This window comes from Nomascus leucogenys, chromosome 1a (genome assembly GCF_006542625.1).
Source record: "Nomascus leucogenys isolate Asia chromosome 1a, Asia_NLE_v1, whole genome shotgun sequence".
NCBI lineage: Eukaryota > Metazoa > Chordata > Mammalia > Primates > Hylobatidae > Nomascus > Nomascus leucogenys.
In genome coordinates, this window is record NC_044381.1 from 104,866,388 (window position 1) to 104,893,886 (window position 27,499).

Below are 27,499 nucleotides of genomic sequence, written 5' to 3' on the forward strand. Positions count from 1 at the left end.
AAACAGGCAGACTCTGTCCAGCTTCCCATGTTTGTATTATGGCTTCACTACTTAGCCATATGATGGGCATGGTAACTAAAGTTCAATTTTGTTATCTATGAAGCAGGATAATGATTTTAATAAGCACAAAAGTTGATCGTGAAAATTAAGAGAAATAATCCACAAAGTATCCTAGTCCATGGTGAGTACTTCATAAATGTCAACTATTATTTTATTATTGCTATTATTATTGCTATTTCAGATTCAAAGTAACCTAAGATTTTGAGTGTCTGCCATCTGGTTGAAGATACCATGTATGTTGCCTAATTTAACTTAAACTACAGCTTTCTGAAATAAGACTTCTTATTCTCATTTTACAGATAAGGAAACTAAGGTTCAGACATTTTAAATGATTTCTCTAAAGTATTATAGTGATGAAGTGCTACAGCCAACTTCCTGCCTGGGTCTCCTGACTTCAAGTTTATAGTAGTTTAACTTCTCAAAAGCTTTCTGGCTGGGCACAATGACTCACGCCTGTAATCCCAACATTTTGAGAGGTGGACGTGGGAAGATCGCTTGAGACCAGCCTGGGCAACATAGCAAGAGCCTGTCTCATAAAATACAAAAATAAAAATAAATTATAAAACAAAACAAAAAAAACCCAAGTGCTGTCCGTTTAGGCTTGTCAGGATACTGTGAAGAATACTGCTTAGTGCTGTTTGGTATGAGTTTGAATCCCAGCACAACCATTTACTTGGCAGTTCACACAAACTTCTTGAGGTTCAGTTTTCTCCACGGTAAAAGAAGGACAGTGATGTTCACTTTTACAAATTTAATTGAGAGTATTACTTAGCTTAAATAATATGATGGCTGATACATATTATGTGTCCAATTGTATTAGTTTATATCATATATATTTATACTATTATTTTATTAATTTATATGAAGACACTAATGTAATCCTAACTTCTCAAATTTTACTTATTACCAGTGCCTTAACCCTCTCTGTGCTAATCTCTGCTTATTGAAAACATACTCCTTTTGCATACCACAGAAATGCTCTTATTTATATTGATGCAGTGACTCATTCCTTAACTAGATACAGATCCACAATCCCTGGTTCAAGCTCTATGGGGTTAGATATGCTTCATTATTCAGAATTTTGCCTTATGTTAGAAAGGTGATAGATTATATCACTTACATTATGCGATATCTCCTGGAATGGTCTGGAGTAGAATCCTATTATTAAGAACAGTAATACTTTTTGCTGCAAATGCTATAAATGTCCACATTTATTTGCATAGAGACTATAAATACGTTCATATCAGTTCAGGTTATATATCAGGCTAACATGTAAGGTCAAATAATTAAATTTTAAAAATTGATATTCAGTTCTCAGGATTTGAGAATTGCACATAAAGAACGGTAGACCTGCATGATCTTTTTCCCCGCAGAGTTTATTAGGTCTACTCTCAGTGTAACGTCGTGCTCTATATAGCACAGTCGTGCATCTAATCTTATCCTCTATTACTGTACAAGGTCTCTAAGGGAAGGAAATGTGCCTTTATCTTTGTATGCTGTGGAGGACCTAGAACGTTCTTAAATCTTACCGGGTGTGTTTGGCATACTTTAAAAACATGAAAAAAATCACACCAATATTTCAAATATGTGGATGGTGCTAAAAATAACTGTCAATATAGCAACATGACAATATTGCTTTTCATCATGATTAATATGCATTCAGTCACTATTGAAGCAAGTTTCTTTGGAAAGAAGCAGCCTAAATTATGCTGTGACAATTCCATGAGACCTGGTAAAGAATTTAACTCATTGATTGTCTACCTGATTTAGGACTCCAAAGGGAGGTAGGTGATGCTCTAAAATGTCAAATTCTAATCTAAATTAGATGGTGGGAAAAAATTCTTAGTATCTTCTTTTGCAATTTGCAGATAAATCATTTAAAAAGTAAATTATAGCATTCTTTGACCAAAAATTGTTTTCATGCTCTGTGTTTGTTTATGAACCTTTCTCTTCTTAGTTATCATTAATTTTATAATAATTAGTAATTATTGCTGTCTCACCTATATGTTGTCCATACATGTGATAAAAGAAGCTGAAACAATATGCAGTGTTTGTGGGTCCGTAAGGGTTTTTGGGAGCTATGCTGAAAACAGGGCTGAGAAGTCGCGCCTTTTCGCCTTCCAATCTGGGTCGTGATGTCTCAATGTACATATAAAAACCTTAAAACAGACAAAATAAAGTGCTTAAACAAATTATTCTTAGGCATAATGAAATTTCAAATCACTGAGAAGTCTTACAGTTTTCATACAAAATAAAGATGGATAGGAAGATTTGTATCTCATTTATAAAATCTGTATGTGTATATGTAACTAATAGTGGCTTTAACACAAAGAATAAATGATCTACCAAATTAAAGATAAAACGTATAAAAAGTTGAGGACAAATTAGAAATTTAGACTCGAATTATCAAAAAATTCCTATTCTCTCTACTATACATATCAGCGAATTCTGAGAAAAAATTGTCTACAATGTTTTGTAAATATCTAAATCGATACTGTATAGAAAATTTAGTATTTTATTCATAATCTTCAAATATATGGCTAAAATTGGTATTTCATATTTATAGCAGTTTTTAAAAGTCTCTAACTGCTATGAACACAAAAGGTCCATACCTTCTTTGGAGCCACTGCGGTCAGCATTAGGTCCTGTATTAGGAGTATACTTTGTATTTCTTGTTGCTGTACTTTGTTTTGTCCAGTCAAAATTATCTGTATCATCTTGAGTGAACAAACAAATATTACCATCCTCAAATCCACAATGAAATTCTCCTGTGGATAAATTTTAATTACATTATTATTAATTAAACTAATACACATACTGCAATATTTTCATAAGAAAAATGTAAAATATTACATCATAATAATGCAATATTGTGATAATGGCATGAGAGCCATAATGGTGCAGAAGATTACAACTAAACATGAAACCAATCTAATTTTAATGAAAAAGTAAAAGAATTTTACATGTAAGTTAATATCTTATTGAATAATTAAGACTCACATAATTTTTCTCTAAAATATCCAGGTAACTGAAATTAAAGAATACAATTTATGCTTGAATTATTGCTGAAGAATTTTCCCAACTTTCATTTTGTCAGTATAGAAACAATCAAAACAAAACTGTCAATTGGAAAATTACCTTTTTTAATTTACCTGAGGGTAGTTTTAAATTGGTATACTTTATAATTTTTCATGCATGTCCAGAGATGCTTTTAAATATCCATTTGCATAAATGGAAATGTGTTTAGGGCAAGCTAATAGCAAATTATTTTGAAAAGTATTTATCCTTCCTACTTTATCTGAATGTGGGTTTCCCAGATACTTGGAATTCAGTATGGAAATGAAGTAATTAAAAGATCTTTTAAAGACTTTGAAGGCCTGTGATTTCTTGGATGCCTAACTTATGTTACGTTCAGGGCCAACATAAGTTCAGAGAAAGACTTTTTCAGCTATCCCTGAATTGTGGGTGGTAGTAGTAATGTTTCTAGGTATCGAAGGTTATCTTATTGCTTGAAAAAATAGGTATAAATAAAGAAGTTGGTAAGGTCCACTAGATACATTATTAAAGAGTGTGTATCCTTGAGAAAAAATAAACATAATGTATATTATTTCACTCAGCCTCATAACAACTCTATGAAATCACAATAATCCTTACTCATGAGGCTTTACAGAGGAGAAAACTTTGGCAAAGGTCAGCTATTAAATGATAAAGTCAAATGGAATCCAAATTCCCTGGAATTCATAGAGATATAAACACTTAAAGAACAGAGACTTCCATTTTAGTGTCTCTCCAACCTACCCACAGGGGTTAGATTTATCAGATATCCTTGGAAATGGAGCCCTGGTTGAGATCATGTACCTGAATTAATTGAAAATTTTGGGTACTTACAAATAAAAATAAAACAGAAGGCTTTCACTTTCAATTTAGGGAATGAGTTTGTTTTTGTTTTTTAGACTAAACACTTGCTTTATCTCTTTGTATTTATTTATATTCTATATTCTGGGTAGGTAAGGTTACAGGAAATATACATATTTAAGGGAGTCTAAATAAATAAATCAATAAACTTCCAAATAATATTGTACATAAAATATTAGGCACATATTTATGTCACAGACCTTGTACCAAACAAGACATGACTTTCTGATGCTACAAGCTGGAAAAATAATGTTGGTAACAGCAGTGTAGCAGTGTATTCATTTACATACATGCATGTATTTCTTTAAAGATATTTTAGGTATGACATGAAATTCCATTAGTTGCTACTCTGGAGTTTTGAATCTCATAAAGGCAATGTTTGATTTTGAATGTTTTCAGTCATTTAATTACATATTACATATGCCCAAAAAAGAGTCGCAGAACAAATGTGCAGATTAAGGATTTCAGTTTATATATCTACTGCCAAGTCTTACTTTTCATATGTTATTTAAAATTATGTATAATGAATTTTTATAACACTGTCGAACCATATTTTTTTGTAATTTAAACTTGGTTAAAAAGAGAAAATATCTTGTCTTTAAAATCAATACAATAATTTTTGAGACCTAAATATTTAAGTCTTTCATAGCAAAATTAAGCAAAAACGCAGCTTACGAAAACTACAAAAAGTGTCAGCTGTGCCTAAAAATTTTTATAGTTTAGGTTATTTTATATGGTGTAAGTTGTTTATAATATTATAACTAGTATAATAATTCAAGTCAAACAAAGATACTTAAGCAACATCACTAGCTCTTGATTCCTTCTAAGGACATATATCTTTATAATAAATAAACCTATTACTGAAGAAAATTTATAGAAAGTTGGCAGGTAAAATGAAAATGAAACTCACTAGTCAAAACCCAAGAATTTTATGATTGTCCTGTCACTTTAAAAAGAGACAGTTATAAATATGTGCAAATACATTTATTCATTTAAAAAGTTTATCAGAATAAAGAATATCTGATAGATAATGATAATGCAGTGAGCTGTACAAACTTTTCAATAGCCAATGTAATATAAAATACTAAAAGAGTTAATAAGTAGGAAAGTAATACAGTCCAGGATTTTCACAAAGATATAGAACTGAGAATTGAGTGGATCTTGAATTTTCCACTGGTTTTCTAATTACGACATGATTTTGGCAGAGTTTCTGGGACTACATAGAAATAATTAAAGATATTTTAAATATTTTCCATTATGTGGTCTTCAAAGTTTTGCTTTATTTGATCTGCAGAATTTTCCCTGAATCCTTCCCAATATGATGAAAAAATAAAAATAAAAACTCAGGAATAAGAATCCTGATACCCAGTGCTCCTTTTGCACCCAGAGACGATGCTCTTTAGTCCTTTAAACTTGTAAACAATCTAACCTTAAATTACAAATAAATAGCTCTGATTTTAGAATATGTCTTCATAGTAAATCCTCTGTTGATTTAATATTATTTTCCAGGGAGAGAGAAGTTTTCATATATGGGAATATTTTTCAGGTAGATACATATCATCTTATAATGTTTAATATAAAACAAAATAAAACCTTTCCAGAAGTCCCCAAATTTAACAATTTTACAGAATTCATAACCTAAATTAGACCAAATACGTTGGGGTATAAACTAGTGTTCTATAAAAGAAAGTCTCAAACCCATCAAATACCAACTTTCTAAGTAACCATACTCTTCTATAAAGTGGAATATAGACATTCAAAGAAGGAAAATCAAAGAAACGTGTAACAACAGTAAAAAATGATATGCAATCCCACAAAAGAAAAAATAATCCCACAGCTGCAGAAATAGCAAATATTAAGCAGGTTGGTAAATGGCTCCATATTTCAATATTTAAGAAAATCTATAAGTCTCAATTATGAGTAATAAAAAATTTGTATTTATACTTCTATCCTTTGAAATTTAAAATCTACATTTAATGCCAATTTTACTGATTCTGAACCATTGTGTTTTAAACCACCTAAGTATAGTTACTAAACAATCTTTGTATATTTATAAACATTCTATTATTGTATTTATTAAATATAGTGCCATTTTGTAAGTTAAAATATACTTACTCAAATGAGGATTTACAGGAGCTACAAGAAAAGCAAAAGAAACAAACAAACAAAAAAACAATGTTAGCATGGCTTGAATGTCTTTTATAAATAAAAGTCTAATCAGTATCTCATAGTTCCTTACCAAAACTTAATGATCTTTCCCACTGTGGCCATTGATATTTATATCTGCAATCCATTTTGTTTTAGACGATTGAATATAATCTGCTTTGGAGCTCAGCAATAACAGCCTCAAATTACCAAAAAGACCAATGCTAAATAGCACAGGAAATGTTCCCTTTTCAAGGTATAGAGTTTCTGACCTCTTAAATATCTGAACCAGTACCAAACAAAAATACTCAGATATCAAAACTGAGGCTGAAACTAGGCCAATCTATAATCTGGATGATTTAAAAATGAAAATAATTATCTAGCAGAATTTCCACTTTTGTTTTTTGCTGTTTTCTACTGAGAGTAAAGTAGAAAGTACATGGCACAGATGAAAATAAAGCAATCCTGATATCATGTTGTAATATGTGTACTAAAACGAATAGCTACATCAATGCCTTTTTGTTTAATTACAGTAAAATACACGTATACTTACACACGTATGCATGCACACAGAATTTTAAAATGATGAGCAACACATTTTGTGTTCTGGGGTACCAAAAGAATTTTTTTCCCAGAAGACTAATTATATTTGCAATACAAGTGCCAATGAATTTCCACCCAAAGATAAATGAATACTTTAAATATTACTAACACATCAACAAAAATATCTCTCATCTAAGGGCCAAATTTGTATCTGTATGTATCAATTAACCACTTATCACTCTGAGAAAAATATTCCAATCTGGATGAAGGAGAGCATTGATGTAATTCCCCAGGATTACAATGGGCAGAATGTAGTTTCCCAGGATTACAATGGGCAGTTAATCTACAGTGCAGAACTTATCTCATTTGTCATTTTCTTAGTGGCTGTCATTAACCACCTTTATTAATATTTGTGCTATAGTAATAAAGTCTGATGGGCAAAAATATTCATATACAATTGTAACATTAGTATACAAACGATACATTTTAACAAACAGAGTAAGTTTTTCAATGATTTTCACTATTCCTACATACAGAAGACAATTCCCATTACTGTAGTTGTTTTTCTGATTCTACATTCCACATTGCAAATTATGAAAAGAATAACATAGAAAAGGAACTGAAAGTGAACTAAAAATAACAATTTAATTTTATGGCAAGATATCAATGTATTTTAATTTTAAAATTAGTAAAAATTACAATTATTTCATAGTTAATATGAAATTTTTTAAAACTTCTGTGCTATCTTTCAAAGATGTAAGCATCCTCGAATTGTAATTTAGTTCTAAGATATGTCATATGTACATGTAAAGCTCTTACCAGACTGAATTTTAATTGAGATTTCTCCTCCAACATTTTAGTCACCAAATTCGCTATACATAATGCAGTTAACTTGTGAAAATTTGCACATCTGACTTCTAAATATTTCAGTGAGTCCAGTTTTTTCTTCTTTCATTTGAACTTGCATGTATAATTTTTTTATAAATGCATATTATAGACTATTGTGTCCCCATAAAAATGCATATGTCAATGCTTAATCCCCAGTATGATTGTATTTGGGGATAAAGCCTTTAGGGAGGTAATTAAGATTAAATTAATCTTGGCCCCAATCCAATGGGATTGGTGTCCTTACAAGAGGAGGAGACACCAGAGAGCTCTCTCTGCCATGTGAAGAAGACATGGTGAAAAGGTGACCGTCTATAAATTAGGAAGAGAGCTCTCACCAGAAGCTAACTATGCCAGTGCTTTGATCTTGGACTTCTCAGCCTCTGAAAGTGTGAGAAATAAATTTGTGTTGTTTAAGCCTCCCACTACGGTATTTTGTTATGGCAGCCCAAACAGACTAAAAACCATTAAAGTATACATTGCCCAAACCTATATTACATAAAAATAATTCTAAAAAAAGTTGGAGATCTTAATATGTATGCCTAAGTGTGTAAAAACAATTTTGAAAACTTATTATTAAAAGTAATATCTATTTTCCGCATGTATTTTTCATTTTAGTTTGCTGCCTCAGAGTTTTCAATAACAACTATTGAGCTAATTAACTTTTTAAAATCTCTTAAGGAAAGTCATAATGATCAATTAACTTTAGCAAAGAAGTAAAGATCTTCTCTAATGGAGTGATGAACCCTAATTCTAGTCAGGTTTGTCATTTCACAGTCATTTAACTTTGCAGGACACTGAAACTTTCTGGGTCCGAATACCTTCATCTTTTAAAGATATTGATATTAATGCACTCTACATTATACATCTTATGTTTTTGGTAAAAACTGTGAGGACAAACAACTTTAATGAGTTTTTAATAGTTTTACTTCACATTTCACGTTTGACAGTATTCACTAGTTCCGCCTTAAGCAGGAAACGTATACTTAAGGGTAAACACAATGGAGTACTGCAGCTGCGAACAAAGCATTCTATTATCTTTTTAACTCAGACTCTGATAATCAATGATAAAAAGAATCACTTTTGGCCGGGTGCTGTGGCTCATGCCCGTAATCCAAGCACTTTGGGAGGCTGAAGCGGGTGGATCACCTGAGGTCAGAAGTTTGAGACCAGGCTGCCCATGGAGAAACCCTCTCTCTACTAAACATACAAACATTAGCTGGGCGTGGTGGCAAGTGCCTGTAATACCAGCTACTAGGGAAGATGAGGCAGGAGATTCACTTGAACTCAAGAGGTGGAGGTTGCAGTGAGTGGAGATCACGCCACTGCACTCCAGCTTGGGAGACAGAGTGAGACTCCACCTCAAAAATTATATATATAGTAATAATAATATTCTACTGAAGCAATACAATAAATACGAACTGTTTAAAAAATGATTCATTCAAACCTGAAATACATTGAAAATTCTATAGCTAATATTGAATGTTAAAATTCTAAAATGCACACATTTCAATTTTTAAAATATTTATCTCTTTAGTATACACTAAAATAACATATCTAGGCTGAGCGCAGTGGCTCATACCTGTAATCTAGCACTTTGGGAGGCCGAGGCAGGTGGATCACCTGAGGTCGGGAGTTCGAGACCAGCCTGACCAACATGGAGAAACCTCGTCTCTACTAAAAATACGAAATTAGTAGGGCATGGTGGCACATGCCTGCAATCCCAGCTACTCGGGAGGCTGAGGCAGGATAATTGCTTGGACCCGGGAGGTGGAGGTTGGGGTGAGCCAAGATTCCAGCATTGCACTCCAGCCTCGGCAACAAAAGCAAAATCCTGTCTCCAAAAGAAAGAAAGAAAAAATATATCTAACTGCCATTGTTTCTCTCTGAGATATTAATTCTAGATAAAAGTTTTAGATCCACTTTTAACTTTTTCAAAGTCCTGCACTAATTTCTATTTTTCTCCAAATAGGACATTTAAGTAGTGAAGAAATATTTTATGCATATAGTTAATAAAAAGAAAACTATCACTAACACACACACGCACAAACATTTAGCATTTTTTAACATTAGCAATATGAAAAATGAATGGCCACCAACAACCAAGACAAAAATCCAGCAACTAAGATGTCTTTTGATATGTATATAAATAAACCGGTACATTTATGCAATGGAGATTATTCAATGATAAAAAGAAATGTGCCATGAAGGACCAAAAAGGCATACAGAAATCTTATGTATTTCTAAGTGAAATAAGGCAGTCTAAAAAGCGCTACATGCTGTAGATCCCAAATTTACAACACTCCCGAAAAGGAGAAACTATAGACAGAGTAAACATATCATTGGTTGCCTGGACTGGAGAAAGGAGAGAGAAATGGGTAGAGCATGGGGACTTTTCAGGCAGTGAAACCATTCTGTGTGATACTGTAATGGTGGATAAATTATATACACTTGTCAAAATCCATGTAACTGCAAACACAAATAACTAATGTAAAATTGATTTTAATAATAATTTCTTAGTATTTGTTAATCAATGTTTACCAATGTACCACAATAATGTAAGATGTTAATAATAGGGATATTGTGTCAGGGAGACGGGGCTGTCCATACTTCCTGCCAATTTTCTGTAAACCTTAAACTACTCTAAAACTGAAATCTATTAATTTTATTTAAAAAACAGAAAATGGCATTTTGATCTTTTTTTACTTCTTTTTTTTTTTTTTTTTTTTTTTTTGAGATGGAGTCTCGCTCTGTCACCCAGGCTGGAGTGCAGTGGCGCAATCTCGGCTCACTGCAAGCTCCGCCTCCCGGGTTCACGCCATTCTCCTGCTTCAGCCTCTCCGAGTAGCTGGGACTACAGGCGCCCACCACCACGCCCGGCTAATTTTTTGTATTTTTAGTAGAGACGGGGTTTCACCGTGGTCTCGATCTCCTGACCTCGTGATCCGCCCACCTCGGCCTCCCAAAGTGCTGGGATTACAAGCGTGAGCCACCGCGCCCGGCCTTTTTTTTACTTCTTAATAAGTTTTAAAGTCATCAAGAATTTGAAAAGATAAAATGCAGACAAATACTGTAGTATAACTTGTGGGATCAAAAATAAACATTGCTTATAACGCATAGGTTCACAATTAACTAAATTATTCTGTATCTCTACATTTGTAATCAAATGTCACATTTATGGTGATTCAGGTATCGGTTTTGGTTTTGTTGTTTAGTTAACCGGCTAATGATCCAGAAAGTCAATATGCTAAGTTTTACTTTGTGTCTAAATTTGGTAGATAGCAGCAACCAAAATTTTCCATATAGCTAAATATATAAATAAATAATTTTAAATGAAAGGCTACTTACCACTATATTTGATCACACGAATTGTTGAATCTCCTTCACCAAATTTGGTGAGAGGAGTCAGTCGGACTTCATAAGCTTCTGGTTTAATTAGCTCTGTCAAGTTATATGTAATTAATTCTCCCTTTTGAATATTCCCATTTATTTTAATCTCCTGCTCCCACCAACGCTGCTGTCCAGCCTGAAATCAAAACAATAATAATGTTCCCAGTATGTTCTTCAGAGGTACTAAGAAAATTGAAAACAAATTCTGAAATTTTATGAAATAAAAAACTACGTTATATTAATGAATACATATTATTAAAGTTCAAGTTTCTATAATGAGAAACAAATTTTGAGATGTTTACATGCAGATGTTTGCAGGTAATTGCCAAATGATCAAAGGTATTTAATAGATTTAATATATCATCTAATGTTTAGTAAGAGTCAGAAAATTCCAGAGTGTCTCTGATCTCAAAGTCGGGAGAGATCTAAGTTTAGCTACTTCTTGCTTAACATATTAATGGCATACGACATTCTTGAATACTTACAACTCTATCACATCAGCAAACATATGCATTGCATATATAACAGTTCCCATATATTCTGGGCATTAGAAGTATAAAACAAAGACAAATCCTTAATTTTTCAAGTTTATTAAAAAGAGAGGCACAATAAACAAATTTATAATATAAAATTTCAGTTAGTCATATGTACAATAAGGAAAAATAAAAAATCACAAGGAGATTAAGAGTCATAGTGGGAAGGCTGGAGAGGGGCACTCTTCAGTTAATCAGAGGACATCTCCATAAGAAGAATGTTGGGAAGTTAAGATGAAGGCTAGGAATTTACCGTGGGATTTGGCAAGACGGAAGCGATGGTCTCCTTGAAATAAATGGTGTCAGAGTAATGAAAGTGTGATTGTAATATGTTAAACGAAGAATGAGTTTCACAATGCTTCCCTCACTAAAAAATCACAATGCTCAGATAATTTCACAGCACAGTTATCAAAATGTTCAGGAAAGAATTCTAATCTTTTAAAAAATCTTGCAGATATTTTTAAAAAGAAAAACAATAACGGTCCAGCTATGTTATTTAATTTAAACCAAAAAGTAAGGATGGTACAAGAAAGAAAAACTATATGTATACAAACCAAATTCATAAAGTTTTAACATACAGTATTGTTTCCAAATTCATCAAACAGTACTGTTCGCAAATTCATCAAGTTTTACATCCAGTATTGTTTCTCTTGCAAGGATGAAGGAATTGCTTAACATTAGAAAATATGTTAACATAGTTAACTGGTAAAAGAAGAAAAAACATATTTCTACTAGATGGAGAAAAATTTGGGAAATATCAACTCCTATTTATAATAAAACTATGAACAAGCTAGGAATGAAAGGGAACTTGATTAATTGGATAAAGAAGATCCAGCAAAAAGGTAGAGGATGCTTTATTTTTAATGCTTATATATCAGAGGTTTTTTTAGAATTACAAGTGAGAATGCTCAGCATAATCTATTTAAAATTGTACTTTAGTAACAATAAAGTGTATAATAATTGGAAAAACAAAACCAAAATAGATCTATAGAGTTGTCTACGTAGAAATCTCTCTTTCCTTTTCTCTCACTCTATCCTTCCATATGCATATACACTTGAATGTCTTTTACAAGCACTTTGAAGCTTTCTTTGTTAAATTTATGTATATAATTTATTAGATGAGATAACAGGTAATCCACAACATCGTTTGCTCTTGTAAATTGTGACTTTTAAGCTATTAATATTTTGCTGGCTTATAAAATTATGACAAATTTTTTTATTCTCCTTCAGATAGATATATATATATATACATATGACAGACACAGTCCTCTTTCTGTATGTATCTAAACATATAGTATGCATCATTGCCTTGTAATATGTGTCTGATATTTTTCATAGCTGAAATCTATGGTATCCTTTTTCATGGGGCTTTTCTCCTTTTATTTGCTTGGTTATTTTTCACTGGGTGCTGATAATACGGCTTAAAATTCTATTGTTGGGGGTTATCTGTGGCCTATGACAAAGACACACTCTGGATAGATGTACCATTGTTTCTAACATGCTCCTAAGGTCATCAACAATATGGCTTACTTTTACTTTGATTGTGATACTCTTTGGTGTCACAAATTAGAGTGAAGAAGATCCCTTGCTTTGAGAAGGCCTTGAGTTACATTGCTGTCTGCCTCAATGGTGCCAAACTATTAAGAATCAAAGTTCAAGTTTGTCTGGGTTGGCAAACAGCTGAGGGCAAAAGTAGTTTGGACAGAAATTCTGTTTGTTACTTTGGAATGCCATTTTCCCTTGGATTTTTACCTAGGACTTTCTCTATGTACACACACACGTACACACTATATGCACATGTACACACACATACACATATCACACATCACATATGTTCACATATGTGATGTGTGCTACTAGCACAGTCCTACACAAATGACAAATTAAACAATGGAATGGGACAGAAAGCCCAAATATGAAATCTATAGAGTGTCTGCACAAAAGAGAGAAAAATACATACTATTCAATTGGTTATGCATATGGAAAAAAACCACTTGAATTGGAACCTTATATCATACCTTATACATAAAATTCAGTCTCAGGAGAATTAAACAATTAAATTTAAAACACAAAATTTAAATCATTTAGGAAAAAATACAGAAAAAATGTTATTATAATCTCAGGTAAAATATTACTTTTTTTTTTTTTTCTAAGACAGTCTCACTCTGTCACCCAGGCTGGAGTGCAATGGTGCTATCTTGGCTCACTGCAACCTCCACCTCCAGGATTCAAGCAATTCTCCTGCCTCGGCCTCCTGAGTAACTGGAATTACAGGCATCCACCACCACGCCTGGCTAATTTTTTTGTATTTTTAGTAGAGACAGGGTTACACCATCTTGGCCAGGCTGGTCTCAAACTCTTTACCTCAAGTGATCACCCACCTCGGCCTCCTGAAGTGCTGGGATTACAGGTGTAAGTCACCGTGCCTGGCCAATATATTGCTTTCTTAAACAGTACAGGGAAGGATGAATCATGAAGAAAAAGATTGATAAATTTGTCTATCAAATTTAAAATTAATTAAATATAAACTTTCAAGTTAAAAAATTTGTTCTCATCAGTATTCACCATTAAACAGGAAAAATACAAGCCAGAAGTTTGAAGAAGATATTTTACACATGTTAATATACACAATTAACTAGACTTTATTAAAAACTCATTTTAATAAACAAGGAAAAGAATTCAGTAGCAAATTGAGCTAAATAACAAGTAAATCATAGATGAGGAAGCCCAAACAAGTAAGTAACTGAAGAAGAGGCTTAGCCTCACAATGAATCAAGGAAATGGAAATTAAAACCACAACATTATTTTCCACCATCAAGTAGGCAAAAACTTTTTAAAAATTAACTATTAGGGCTTTGTATAGATGTAAAACAATGAGAATCTTTGTGCACGTCAGAACCAGGGGATGGGGTGGGAAACAAATGAGATATTTATCCTACGTATAAGCTAACAAGTTAGCCTGCCACAATATCTTGACTATTAGCAGAAGACTGGAGACTACTTGGTCAGAGAAAATGACTCATGACTCAGCATAAATCCCAAGCTTTATTTTAGCATTGATCCTCCCCACCTCCGAAGTTCCACAGAAGTACTGCAGATGTGCCAAGGGGGACGCTGCACATGCCTTGATTGTGCATCACATCTGAAGGACTCTGAGTTTAAGAAACCTTAGTCTTTATAACTGATAGTAACCAAATCTGTCCAACCATTGCCCAGAAAGGAGACATCAAAGGACATCAAACAAACAAATCTCCCCTCTGTTCCAGAGGAAGACACTACATTCAAAAGACATTTGCTATGCTAATGACTCGAAAAGACAGGCTGTAATAAAAGGGCAACTGGTGCCTCTGGGCACAAGACACAAAGAAATAGAAGCAATCCATGAAAAATTGTCTTTCAAACATGTATCCTTGATGAAAATGCAAATTGGTGTAAGTTTGGAGAGTAATTTGCATTAAAAGCCATGTTACAATGAGAACTGGTAAATTCTTATACTTGGAAACAAGTATATTCATGGCATAGAAAATGGAAAATCATCTATACCTCAATCGTTTAAGAGGTGACAATGAAATTGTAGACTGTTCATAAACCGGAATATAAAATGTGGCATGAAAAAGGAACCTATGCAACATACATCAACATGGAAAACTTTCACAAAAGTAATATTGAACTAAAATTAATTTTGAACTAGATGTTATAAAATTTAGTTTTAAACTATGCATTTTAAAGAGGATGTATAGCTATGTACATATTAAAGAATAAACAAATGAAGAGAAATAGTAAACACTGAGTTGAAGATACTGTTTAAATAGGTTAGAAGAGTGCAAGAGATGATGATGCAATTGTGAGGGGTAAAGAAAGGACTTCAACTCTACCGAGTGATTTTTGTTTTGTTTTGTTTTAGATTAATGGTAGATGTAAAAATTATGATTATGTTATTTTGTGTAGGCCTGAAATGTTTCTCTGTTTTTAATAAAGAGAATTAGAGAATAAAAGAGAGAAGGAATTCTGAATTTTCTTAAAACTCTTTCTCCCTTGAATTGTATGACAGTGCTCTCTCTCATATTGCTTCCCACATCTGCATCTTTGGCTACTCCTTATTTTCTTTTCCTGTGTTCTAAATGTTGATGTTCAACAGAGTTTTGTATATGGCGTTTTTGGTACTCTGTATTAGTGGTTCTCATATTTCCGCATATATGAGAATCACTAGATGACACTGTTAACCAAAATTCTAAGTCTCAACCATCAGTAATTATGGTTCAATGAGATCTAAAAATATGATCTTTAAAAAGCACCTCCTCTCCCACATAGTAATTTGGATACAAATAATCCAGAGGCTACATTTGGTGAGGCACAGATTAGTCCTGCCAAACCACCTCATTACTATTAATAGCTTCTTCTAATATCTCTAAATTGATAACTTCCTAACTTGTATTTTCAGCTCAGAAAATTAAGAAAAAAATACATCTATTAGTCTTTACTATATGCCACTATTTTAACTGTCTTATACCTATCATTATATGCAATATCCCACAAACCCTAGCAGGTAGTATCTATATTTAGCCCTATTTCATGAAGGCAAAAACTGAAGCAGAGACAGGTTAAGGTAACTCTTTTAAGTGGCAGGTACAGAACGTGGTTAGACCCAAAATGACTCTTTTTGGTATCACTTCCTCCTTTGCTTTACCTGAATATATTGCTCCCTTAATTGTTTTTACCAGAGCCCTTATGTATTTAGTTATAATACACTATGTCTGGTCATTAACTTGATAAAAATATGATGAAATTAAATGCCAGCATACAATGTATATTTAACTGGCCTCCAAGGAATACGGCAGAAAATCAAAGTTATTTCAGTGAAAACTGCATACAGTCACTGAATTTACATACAGTGGTGAAGGAAAAAATCCTAATTCCACAGAAAGCACTTATCTTTCAGATAAGCATGCATAGTTAATACTAGGTATTAGGAAGCTTCTATTAGTTCGGTAGGTTAAAATTCTATAACATAATACAAATTATGATGCTTTTACTGTCTCTTAATTTTAGATTTATATATATATGAACAATAGGCAAAGTGCTATGATTTTAAAAGATAGATAAAATCAATTTAAACACACAAAAATATATACAGAATAATTTATTTGACATTTTACTGTTACCTAAAGACACAAGTTTAATCAAGGTGTACTTTTCTTGATGTTAACATAAGTTTAAATAAGAGTTTAATACCACCGAAATTTGTAGTACATTACAAAGGGACATGCAGGTATCCTCTTGTTATAATGAGTGTTCTACTCAAGTAATTTTAGTCAGGAGATACGTTGATGTTGTCACTTATTACAAACTCCAGTGTCCATAACTTCATATGTGTATTTAAAAAGCAATAACTTTGATTCCAAGTCTTTAATTTAAGCTGTAATGAAAGCGTATACTTCAGCAGTTGGTGGAATAAGCAATTAAATACTTCATATTGTATCTCAGTGAGCTGTGCAAAATGTAAAAATGGAAAACTAAACGCAATGTTTGCACGTACACAAAAGGAGATGCAATATTATTCCACTGATTGAACGCAATGCCAGAAAACCCTCAGAGAAGATGGGTTCTAAACAATACAGCAGATGACAATCCCAGATCATACTTATAAGCATGATGACATATAAGTAAGTGTTAAACTATTTTCTTCATGTCAATTTTAAAAATCCATTTAATTTTTCTTTTATCCCCAGGAAGTATATTCCATTCAGATGATTTAGAGGTTAGCCTAAAAACCCCCAAGTACCCTAAAGTGAGACTTTTTATTAAAAATTGTAATTTGTTATTTTTACCACAGAAGATAATTAAAAAGCTATTGCTGAAAAGGTCTCCAGAGGAAAAACCACGTTAATTTTTTCTCTTAATTTTATAAGAAACAAAATTAACTAATTTAAAGCAGAAGGCTGCAACAGATTCTGAAATGTGAAGGGAATAAAAGTGGTCATGTTTTCCTCTTTTTTTTTTTGGACTATAAATCTTTTTTTTCTTTTTTTTAATTTTATTATTATTATGCTTTAAGTTTTAGGGTACATGTGCACAATGTGCAGGTTTGTTACATATGTATCCATGTGCCATGTTGATTTCCTGTACCCATTAACTCGTCATTTAGCATTAGGTATATCTCCTAATGCTGTCCCTCCCCCATCCCCCACCCCACAACAGTCCCCAGAGTGTGACGTTCCCCTTCCTGTGTCCATGTGTTCTCATTGTTCAATTCCCACTTACGAGTGAGCACATGTGGTGAACCAGACTATAAATCTTTTTAACCACTATAATGAGCTCCATTGAAAAGTACCAGGTAAGTGAAAACTAAAACAAAACAGGAAATGCAACAACTGAATACAAGGCATATATGTGTGCTTATTTCATTTATTTTTATGTAACTCTATAAGATATTGATATATCCATTTTATAGGAAACTCCTATTCATGTTTAGCAACCATACTGACAGTAAAAATAATAGATGACATTAAAAATTCAGGAATTACAGACCCTAAATCATGCACACTAATGATTTTCCAACAGAATAAGAAACCATGAAGATGACATTTCCATGGATTAAAATCAAATTGTCTTACAATCCCAAATAAAACGTAACACTGATTTTTGAGATGCACTATTGTTTTAATAACCCCTTTTAGGGGAAAGGAGATAATAACTAACATGGCATTAAATGAATCTTATTTTTATTTTCTACTAATAATAGCAAACATTTATTCAACTAATTATATAACTTTTCTTCTTTCATTACCACAAATTTGAGTATCATCTTTTTACATTCAGCAAGAATTCTTCTGAGTAGGCACTTTTCACATCATAGAAATATTTTGCTTATCATACTTTGCTCACGCTATTAACACCTTTAGAAGTGACTGTGTATTTTTTAGATATCCAGATATTTATAAGTTTTTATCTGCCTTTGGTCTTTGGAATCTTATATTATTTTTATTAATTGAATTATGTCTAAATTAAAGAGTTTTCCTTGAAAGCATCCTGGTGTGGTAGAGGAGAGAATACTTCTTGTTTGAACTCAGTCAACTTCAACTGGTTTTTCTAGTTGTGTTCTAGTGTCTAGCATCTATAGCATTTATTTTTTAAGTCCTTGGAACTGTCTTGGCCTCTAGTCACTAGTTCTAATCAGTCTGCATCTTTCTTAGGCAAATCACAAGTTCCTTGAGCCTAACATCATTATCTTTCCCTTTTCTTTTGAAGGGGTGTGGGATTGGTGAATCCTGACAGCTTCCCCAGAACTACAGTAAGACAAACAAATATCAGGCTCCATTCCCTGAAAATTTGACTCAGTCTACCCTACTCTACTATGCTACTTGAGGGCTCCCCCAAGTGGGACCCAGATCTCAGAACTTCTAGGCAAGTCTTGCAATCTTCCTCAACTACACGCTGGGAAGTGAGCATGCATCCTTCTTTCCTACTCTGCTCGGTTGTAGGTGCCTTTTATCAGGGAATATAGGCATCCACTCTATTGCCCTTCTTTATCAGGGAATATAAGACCCACTCTATTGCTCTTCTCTCACTTATGCTAAAATCATCCTCTTTCCCATGCCTGGAACTCTGTATTTCCTTTGGGAATTGTTCGTGATATTTTTTATTCCTGACATAAAGCATTTCAGAACTCAATGCTTTTTCTCCCCTAGCCACTTGCTGCTCACTTCCACCACCATGACCTCTATTTGATTTAAATACTAGGTTTTCAAGGCTACCGTTTTTGCTTGGACTTTATACAATCTATTAAAAGTTCATTTGTCACCTTTCTTGTTTTGTGCAGCTGTGGGTTGGTCTTCCCATTCTTGTGCCATAAAACTTAGCCTTCTCTGTTGTAATTTTAAGTAATGAGAGAGCAGTTAATAAAGAAAATTACAAGAATAGAAAAATGCATTTGTTAATTTGTCAAATTCTCAACTGACCTTTTCAAAAAGTTTTTAACTTATACAACAAACTACTTTCAACTTCCATTTAGCTTTGAGTATCTTGAAAATAATTCCCTATAGTATTTCTTATTTATATTTCTTTTAGCATAAGTTACTGATTATAAAGCAAAACAAACACAGCAGCCCTCAGGTAAAGCCAGCATTGAATGCGTCCACAGCATCAGTGGGTCTCTCAGTCTTTCATGCAGTTTAGCAAGTTTTCTTCCTTCACCTGTCTTAGTGAGCCACTGCTGTCTGAAGAGATGTGAACTGGCTATGCAAGCAGAGTATCTGGTAAAGCTCACCAGTAAATAAATGAAAGGCCTTGCAAATATACTTAAGGATCTTTTTAAAGAAAACTAAGCATTAAGCACAGAGAACAAGGTCTTTAGTGACAGCCAAGGGAAATATTCTTGCCCTGTCATCACAGAAACAGAAGTAATAGAAAAAGTAGAAATTGAAGTTGAAAAAACATTGAAGCTGAAACTTCCTACATATATCAAGGGTGTTATGACAAAGTTAAACATGTGGTTCCAAAACAACTGTGACACATACAATAAAACAGAACTTTGGAAAACAGTAAGTTCTTTAGTAACTTGAAAAAAATTAGTGCTTTCACAGTAGCTAAAGCTGAAGTGAAGATGAAAACAAAAACTGTCATTTTACATAGTCTTTAATATTTAGTACATATTTTATGTGACTTTACATTCCTAATATGTCAGTTTAAAGTATATTAAAGGGATAAACCTAGAGGCATCTGGATATACCTTATGAAGTAATTGCTTAAAAGTCATCCTCATTCCCAAGCAATATTCCTCATGGTGATGAATAATCAAGATCTCCACACAAGCCACAGTTTTCCTTTTTGACTTTACTTTCAGACTTGGCCGTAGCTCTTCAGTTAAGATTACCATGCCAGTATGGTCCAGAGAATGCTCAGGTTTGGTCACAGGCTCAGCTCAGCATCCTTAAGCCCTAGCAGTGAGCCTCAGTTATTAAAGGAAAGGAAAAGGTTTGAACAAGGCTTTCCAGAGTGGTTGAGAAATGTGGAGAGCATCACAGGTTAATTAAATTGCTTTTACAACTGCATAAAAACGTGGAATAAGAGATTTTTCTGATTTTATTTTCTGCATTATCCTCAATGCCTGGTACTGTTTGCACATAGTGGTTGTACAGTAAATATCTGCTGAATAAATGAATAAATACATGTGGGATAGTTTAGCTGAATATTTATTCTAGGTTTGATTTTCTTCTCCTTTAATAGTTTGAAAATATTGTTCCATTGTCTTTTGTATGCACAGATGCTATCAAGAAGCATGCCAATCCGATTTTCCATCCTTTGTGTTTCAATACTCATGCTTATGAGATTTTCCAATATTTTCTATTTCTTTAATATTCTTAAAATTTACTATAACAAGTTTGTGTGTAAGTATTCATGTGTGTCATTTGTGTATCTTTTTCTCACCCTTACATATCCCCTTCAGTACTTTAAAAGCCTTTTCAATAAGGAGTGTTTTTTTTTCTTTTAAAAAACATTTATTCTGAAATAACTACAGATTCACAGGAAGTTACATAGAAATGTACAGGAAAGTTCCATGAAACCCTCCCCCACTATGCCCACTTCAAGCCAGAATCCTACACAAACACAAGTACATTATGAAAACCAAGAATATTTAAAATATAGCCAATATTTATTGAGTGATTGCTGTGTTCTTTTAATCCCAAGAAAATCAATGAAAGAGCTCATTAACTTTAAATTGTTTCTATATTTTTATATTTTAACTCTATTAAAATATGTAGAATTATTGTTTCTAAATATAATAACTCTAGAAAAAATAAAATGATAAAAATGAAAAGAGTAAATGTGGTATCTCAGAAAACATACAGAATAAATAATGTACAAATGAATCTTGTTAGCCTTTCTTATTCCTGCCCCTTTGTAATATTCGACAGGTAATTGCTAACACTTACCTTAGGGAATGATTAATCTTTTTAACTTTAAGAGCACATTTATCATATTATATTAAATAATTTATTTCCTGTTTTATATAGTTAGCAATACATTTAATAATGAATTATAATCATGATTAAGTAAATTATATTGAATAATACTGTTTATATTCATGATTTGGTAGAGTTTAAAAGATTTGACATTTAATGAATAGGACATAAGAAGGTGAAATTTCGATACATTAAATAATATTTTATTTTAGTTTCTAAAAGAATAGGTTATGATTTAAAATCTAGCACATATAAAAAATTCTAGTAACTACAATTTTATCATCAAAGCATTTCCTTATTATTGGATTTTTTGTTTGTTTGTTTGTTTGGAATTTTACAGCTGGGCCGCCAGGGGTGACATCACATATCGGTAGGTCCATGATGCCCACCTGAGCCGCAAAACCAGCACGTTTTTATTAGGGATTTTAAAAGCGGAGGGGGTTCATGAACAGGGAGTAGGTCACAAACATCGCATGCTTCAAAGGGTGAAAGGCAGAGCAAAGATCACATGCTTCTGAGGAAACAGGACCACAGCAACATCATAAACTCCTGCTAAGAGTGTATGTTCAGCAGTGCACGTATTGTCTTGATAAACATCTTAACAGAAAACAGGGTTCAGAGCAAAGAATCGGTCTGACCTCAAATTTGCCAGGATTTTTTTAATGACAAGACTTTTTTATAATACTTATAATAAATATCATAATAGATATTTTAAGACTTAAAAATGAAATGATATTTGAACTTTTGCAAGTTTCCTATCTAAACTTACAAAAGTAAATGTCTTATGTAGTAGAAGTTAATATGAGACATTCTGGCTCATAATAGTCACTTTGGTCACAGTCAGGTTAACATACTCTCATCTGTGGGGAAATGAGCCTCTAACGGAAAACATCAGTCCTTAAGATACAAGTGGCAACTTTATTAAAAATGTTTTTTAAATAAGCTTATTTAAAGAAAATAATATAAAAATGTGTTCACAAAGCAATAGTAATCAAAACAATATTGGACTAGCATAAAAACAGACATATAGACAAATGGAACAGAGAAACTAGAAATAAACTTAAGCATATACAGTCAACAAATTTTTGATAAGTCCACCAAGAAGACCCAATGAAGCAAGAATAGCCTCTTCAGTAAATAGTGTGGGAAAATGAATATCTACATGCAAAATAATGAAACCGGCTCTTACCTTACACCATACACAGATTAACTCAAAATGGATTAAAGATCTACGCATAAGACGTGAAGCTATACAATCCTAGAAGAAAAAGGGGTGGAAGCCCCTTAATACTGGCTCCAACAAGAAATTTTTGGATATTTAACCAAGAGCATAAGCAGCAAAATAAAAAATAAACAATTGGGACTACATCAAACTAAAAAGGTTCAGTACAACAAAGGGAGCAATTAACAAAATGCAAAGCTAGCAATAAACTGTAAAAATCATGTGTGAACCACATTATCAGATAAAGGGTTAATGTCCAAACTATATAATGAATTTACGCAACTCGACAGCAAAAAAAACAAATAATCTGACCTCTGCAAACATAAGCAAAAGACAATAGATATTTCTTTAAAGAAGAAGTAAAACTGGTCAACAGGCTGGTGAAAAGGTGCTCAATATCACTAATCATCATGAAAATGAAAATCAAAACCAGAATGAAATATCATCTTACCTCTGTTGGCATGACTATTATAAAAAAAAGTTGAGATAACAAGCGTTGGCAAAGGTTTGGAGATAAAGGAAACCTCTACACTATTACTGGGTATGTAGATTGGTTCAGCCATTGTGAAAAACAGTATGAAGCTTCCTTAAAAAGTTAAATATCTAATGGCCATATGACCCAGAAATCTCTTTTCTAGATACCTACCCAGAAGAAATCACCAGCTTATAAAGACAACTGCACACCCATGTTTATTGCATCATTATTCCTAGCAGCCAAGATATGGAAACAATGTAAATGTCCATGAATGAATGAATCGATAAAGAAATTGCAAATTACACAATTCAATATTACTCGGCTTTAAAAAAACAAGGTATTGCTATTTGCAACAGCAGGGCGGACCTAGAAGAATTAAGCTAAGTAAAATAAAGCAGACCCAGAAAGAAATAGAGTGCATGATCTCACTTATATGTGGAATCTAAAACAAAACAAAACAAAAACCCAAATACACAGAAATAGAACATGAACATGGAAAAGTGGCTACCAGGGGTCTAAGTGTGAGGAAAATGGACAGATGGAGGCCAAAGGGTACAACGTTCAGTTATGTAGGATAAATAAGGATAGAAATTTCTCACAGAACAGAAGGACCACAGTTAATAGTATTACATAATATAAATTTGCTAAGAGAGTCGATTTTAGGTACTTGTACCACATACACCCACATATGGACAAACATAAGAGAACTATATAAGATAATGAATACGTTAATTTGCGAGACTGTAGTAATCATTGTATTATGTATATTTATATCAAAACATGTTGTATACCTTAAAAATGTACAATTAAAAAAGAAATCTAAAAATTATTAACAGTATATTCACATTTTAATACTACAAGTTTCTAGAAACAACTTTGACAACTACATTATTCTTTACATAGGAATTAAAAATGTAATCAAAGAGATTGAGCTATTTTAAAAATTACCTTCTGTGTTTTTAGTACAAATTGTACTATCAGTCTCCCTTAAATTCACTGTGATTTCAGCCAGTAGGGTGCCTAAATATGAAATTTATAATGTCACCATGGATATTTTATTCATTTTTTTAGACTTCTATGTATATGTCCCTTAATTCCACCACCAGACATCAGAAAGCCTGACCCTTTAATGGCACATTTGATTAATTTTCCACAATTTTTAGAATTGCAGTTTGGGGTGACGGTTGAGAAGACTCAACTAAAGTATTTTTTTACTAAGAAAAATGAAAAGTAGTAACTATAATATTTTTGAGGACTCACTATTGCCAGATATTTTGCTAAATATTTTACACATCATTTTAATTTAAATCTTATAAAGAATCTATCGAGGTTAGTATTATTATCTTCATTTCCTCAGTTGAAGAAGTAGATTAAACCAATAAACTTTCCCAGGTCATACAGTTGGTAAGAAGCAGAAGATAATATAAATATTATTACCCAATACTGTCCAATTTTAAGGCCACTCTTGTAATCTTAATCACTATTCTCCATTTCTTCTTCTTATATCAAATGTGCTGCTTTCAGTTTTTCCTGACAAATGTGTGCTTTATTTACATTCCCTTAGAAATTTATAAATTTTTTTTTCACCATTGGGAAGGCCTAATTATGTTGAACTCAATTACATAGCATGGGGCGACAGAGTAAGATAACAAACCTAGCTTTTTTCTTTAGGACAAGGGTTAGTCATATAAAAAGGTCTCGATTTTGTGAGACCTGATAGTTACAGTGAATTCTGATTCTGCTTTCCATTTTATTTAGAGACTCCAGTGGATGTGTGCTTTGCTTGTGCTGAGTTTGTACTCATAACTGTTACATAAATCATTAAATGACAGGGTATGTCACACTGCCTCAGGAAAGAATTTATATGTATTACTGACATATCCCCCTACCATGTAATTATTACTCCCATCTGTTAAAGCAAACCAACATTGAAAGCCACCCAAGAGACCATGTGTAACAGTAAAAATAATCATTCTTTAGCAGGTTCCCATAAATTATTATGAAAGAAAAACTTGCTTCCTATCAAGTTTGGAAAAAACACATTCTAATTATTTTCTTGTCATGCTTGGATCGGCAGGTGAAAGGACACCTCAACCTAAAAATTAATTTGTTATAGATTTCAACCCTGATAAATTGGAATTAAGCAGCTCAGTCAGCATCTTTCTTCATCAGGTAGGTTTTCTAAGGACTACTACAAAAATATCCAGGAGGTAGTAATAAATTAATAATTAGGGTTTGAGTTTTTAGTTTTTATTCATCTTGGTACCTGATATGGTTTGGCTGTGTCCCCACCCAAATCTCATCTTGAATGGTAGTTCTCATAATGTTCACGTGGTGTGGGAGGAATCCAGTGGGAGGTAATTGAATCAGGGGGGCAGTTACCCCCAAACTTCTGTTCTTGTGATAGTGAGTGAGTTCTCACAAGAACTGATGGTTTTATAAGAGGCTTTTACCCCTTTGCTAGGCACTTTTCTCCTTTATAAATTACCCAGTCTCAGACATTTCTTCATAGAAGCATGGGAATGGACTAATACAGTATCTATTTTATATAAAAGGAATCATAATCACTTCCTTCAATTATTTTTAACAATAACTAGATTGGCCAGGCGTGGTGGCTCATGTCTGTAATCCCAGCACTTTGGGAGGCCGAGGCAGGTGGATCACCTGAGGTCAGGAGTTCAAGACCACCCTGGCCAATATGGTGAAACCTTGTCTCTACTAAAAATACAAAAATTAGCTGGGCATGGTGGCAGGCGCCTGTAGTCCCAGCTACTTGGGAGGCTGAGGCAGGAGAATAAGCCTGAACCTGGGAGGTGGAGGTTGCAGTGAGCCAAGATTGTGCCAGTGCACTCCAGCCTGGGCGAGAGAGTGAGACCCCGTCCCCAAAAAAAAAAAAAAAGAATAGGTATATTTCTATAAACCTACAGGATATTTTACTACTGCTATATGCTATATTCTAGATTTATTACTAATAGTTTTAATGTTTTGATTCTGCAGTGCCACCTGTCCCTTCCATGTGTCATTGATAACTTCCTTTAACAGCCTTTCAACTGAAGTTCTTGCTTCTGGTGAGTAGCAATTACTGTCCATAGTATGTATTGCTACTAAAATTCAATCTTATTCTCCTGCTTAAATTATTTTAGTCATTGCTCTTTTGTAAAATTATTTATAATAGCTACTATACACTTTGATGGATTATTCAACTTAACTGGGTTAAAATGTATAATGTCACCATGGATATTTTCTAAGTTTTGTTAGGCTATTTTAGCTTGATGTCACGTAAATATCCATTTGAGCAGTCATTTTCATTAATATATTTTCATAGACTTTACACAGTAGAGCATGTTGACATATAAATTTAAACATACTGATGTACCGTAGCTTTAATTCAATTATTGACAATGATAAAAAATTTAACTCTCAAAGTGTCCTAAAATTATAGACATAGAAGAATAAAAGTAAGAAAAACAGGCAATGCTTCTTGTTGTGAATACTTATACAAATGTATAAATAGAGATTAGCATCACTTACTACACTTTGGATTTAAAATGTCAGTAATATTTTCTTCTCGTAGAAATCGTACAACATTAACTGATACATTTATTCATTCATTTAAAACCATCTAACTTATGTTGGCATGATAAAAGCAATGAAGGATCAAGCAGAGTAAACTTTTTATATTATTGTTATATATATATTTGATATTTATAATCCCAATTTTAACGTGAGCATTAAAATTGGAAGTGTAAGGGAGAAGAGACATGAGCATGAGGATGTTATCTAAAACATATTCAAACATAATTTAATATAATTTCAAGCTCTCTATACGTTTTCTTTGAGTCTTAGAATATTCAAAATTAAAAATTACCTGAAATACAATATTGCTTTTTAGTGATTTTATGGCCAATGAAACGCAGTAACTTTCTCTTAATGAATATATAGGACAATATGACAAGAAATGCTACTTGCTAATCTTTGCCCACTCCACTTACTCATTAACAATTTTTGGCAGTGCTGTATTTCTGAGCATCCGTCTAAATTAGGTGTGGTCATATGACCTAGTCCTGGCCAATGACATGTAAGCAGAGGTGCTGTGTGAGGCCTCTGGGAAGACCTACGTCTTTTCAGTAGTAACTGTTGAAATAGTGATATATCCAGTAGGGTTCTTTGTTTAAAGAGATACCACAAACATGCCTCCCAAATGGCACAAAGTAAATTGATAACTGAATCAATCAATGACAATTTAGAATACATATTTTAAATGTTTTTCAGAAAGCCCTAATGTGATATCCATATTTATTCCTATATGAAATCCATATTTAGATTATTGTTCTCTACTAACATATTTATATTTACTAAGTATCTAATC

At 32.8% G+C, this 27,499-nt stretch overlaps 1 protein-coding gene across 3 annotated transcripts in view; it reads right to left on the reverse strand.

Moving 5' to 3' along the window:
* MDGA2 (MAM domain containing glycosylphosphatidylinositol anchor 2) overlaps window positions 1–27,499 on the reverse strand; it is an 832,668-nt gene that overhangs the window by 32,991 nt on the left and 772,178 nt on the right. For all 3 annotated transcript variants that reach the window (XM_030813906.1, XM_003263751.4, XM_030813910.1), the window contains 4 exons: window positions 10,897–11,074; window positions 6,091–6,111; window positions 2,673–2,828; window positions 2,061–2,219 (listed from right to left, as the gene is read on the reverse strand). In XM_030813906.1, coding sequence (XP_030669766.1) covers window positions 2,061–2,219; window positions 2,673–2,828; window positions 6,091–6,111; window positions 10,897–11,074 — 514 coding nt within the window. The remainder of the gene's footprint in view (window positions 1–2,060; window positions 2,220–2,672; window positions 2,829–6,090; window positions 6,112–10,896; window positions 11,075–27,499) is intronic.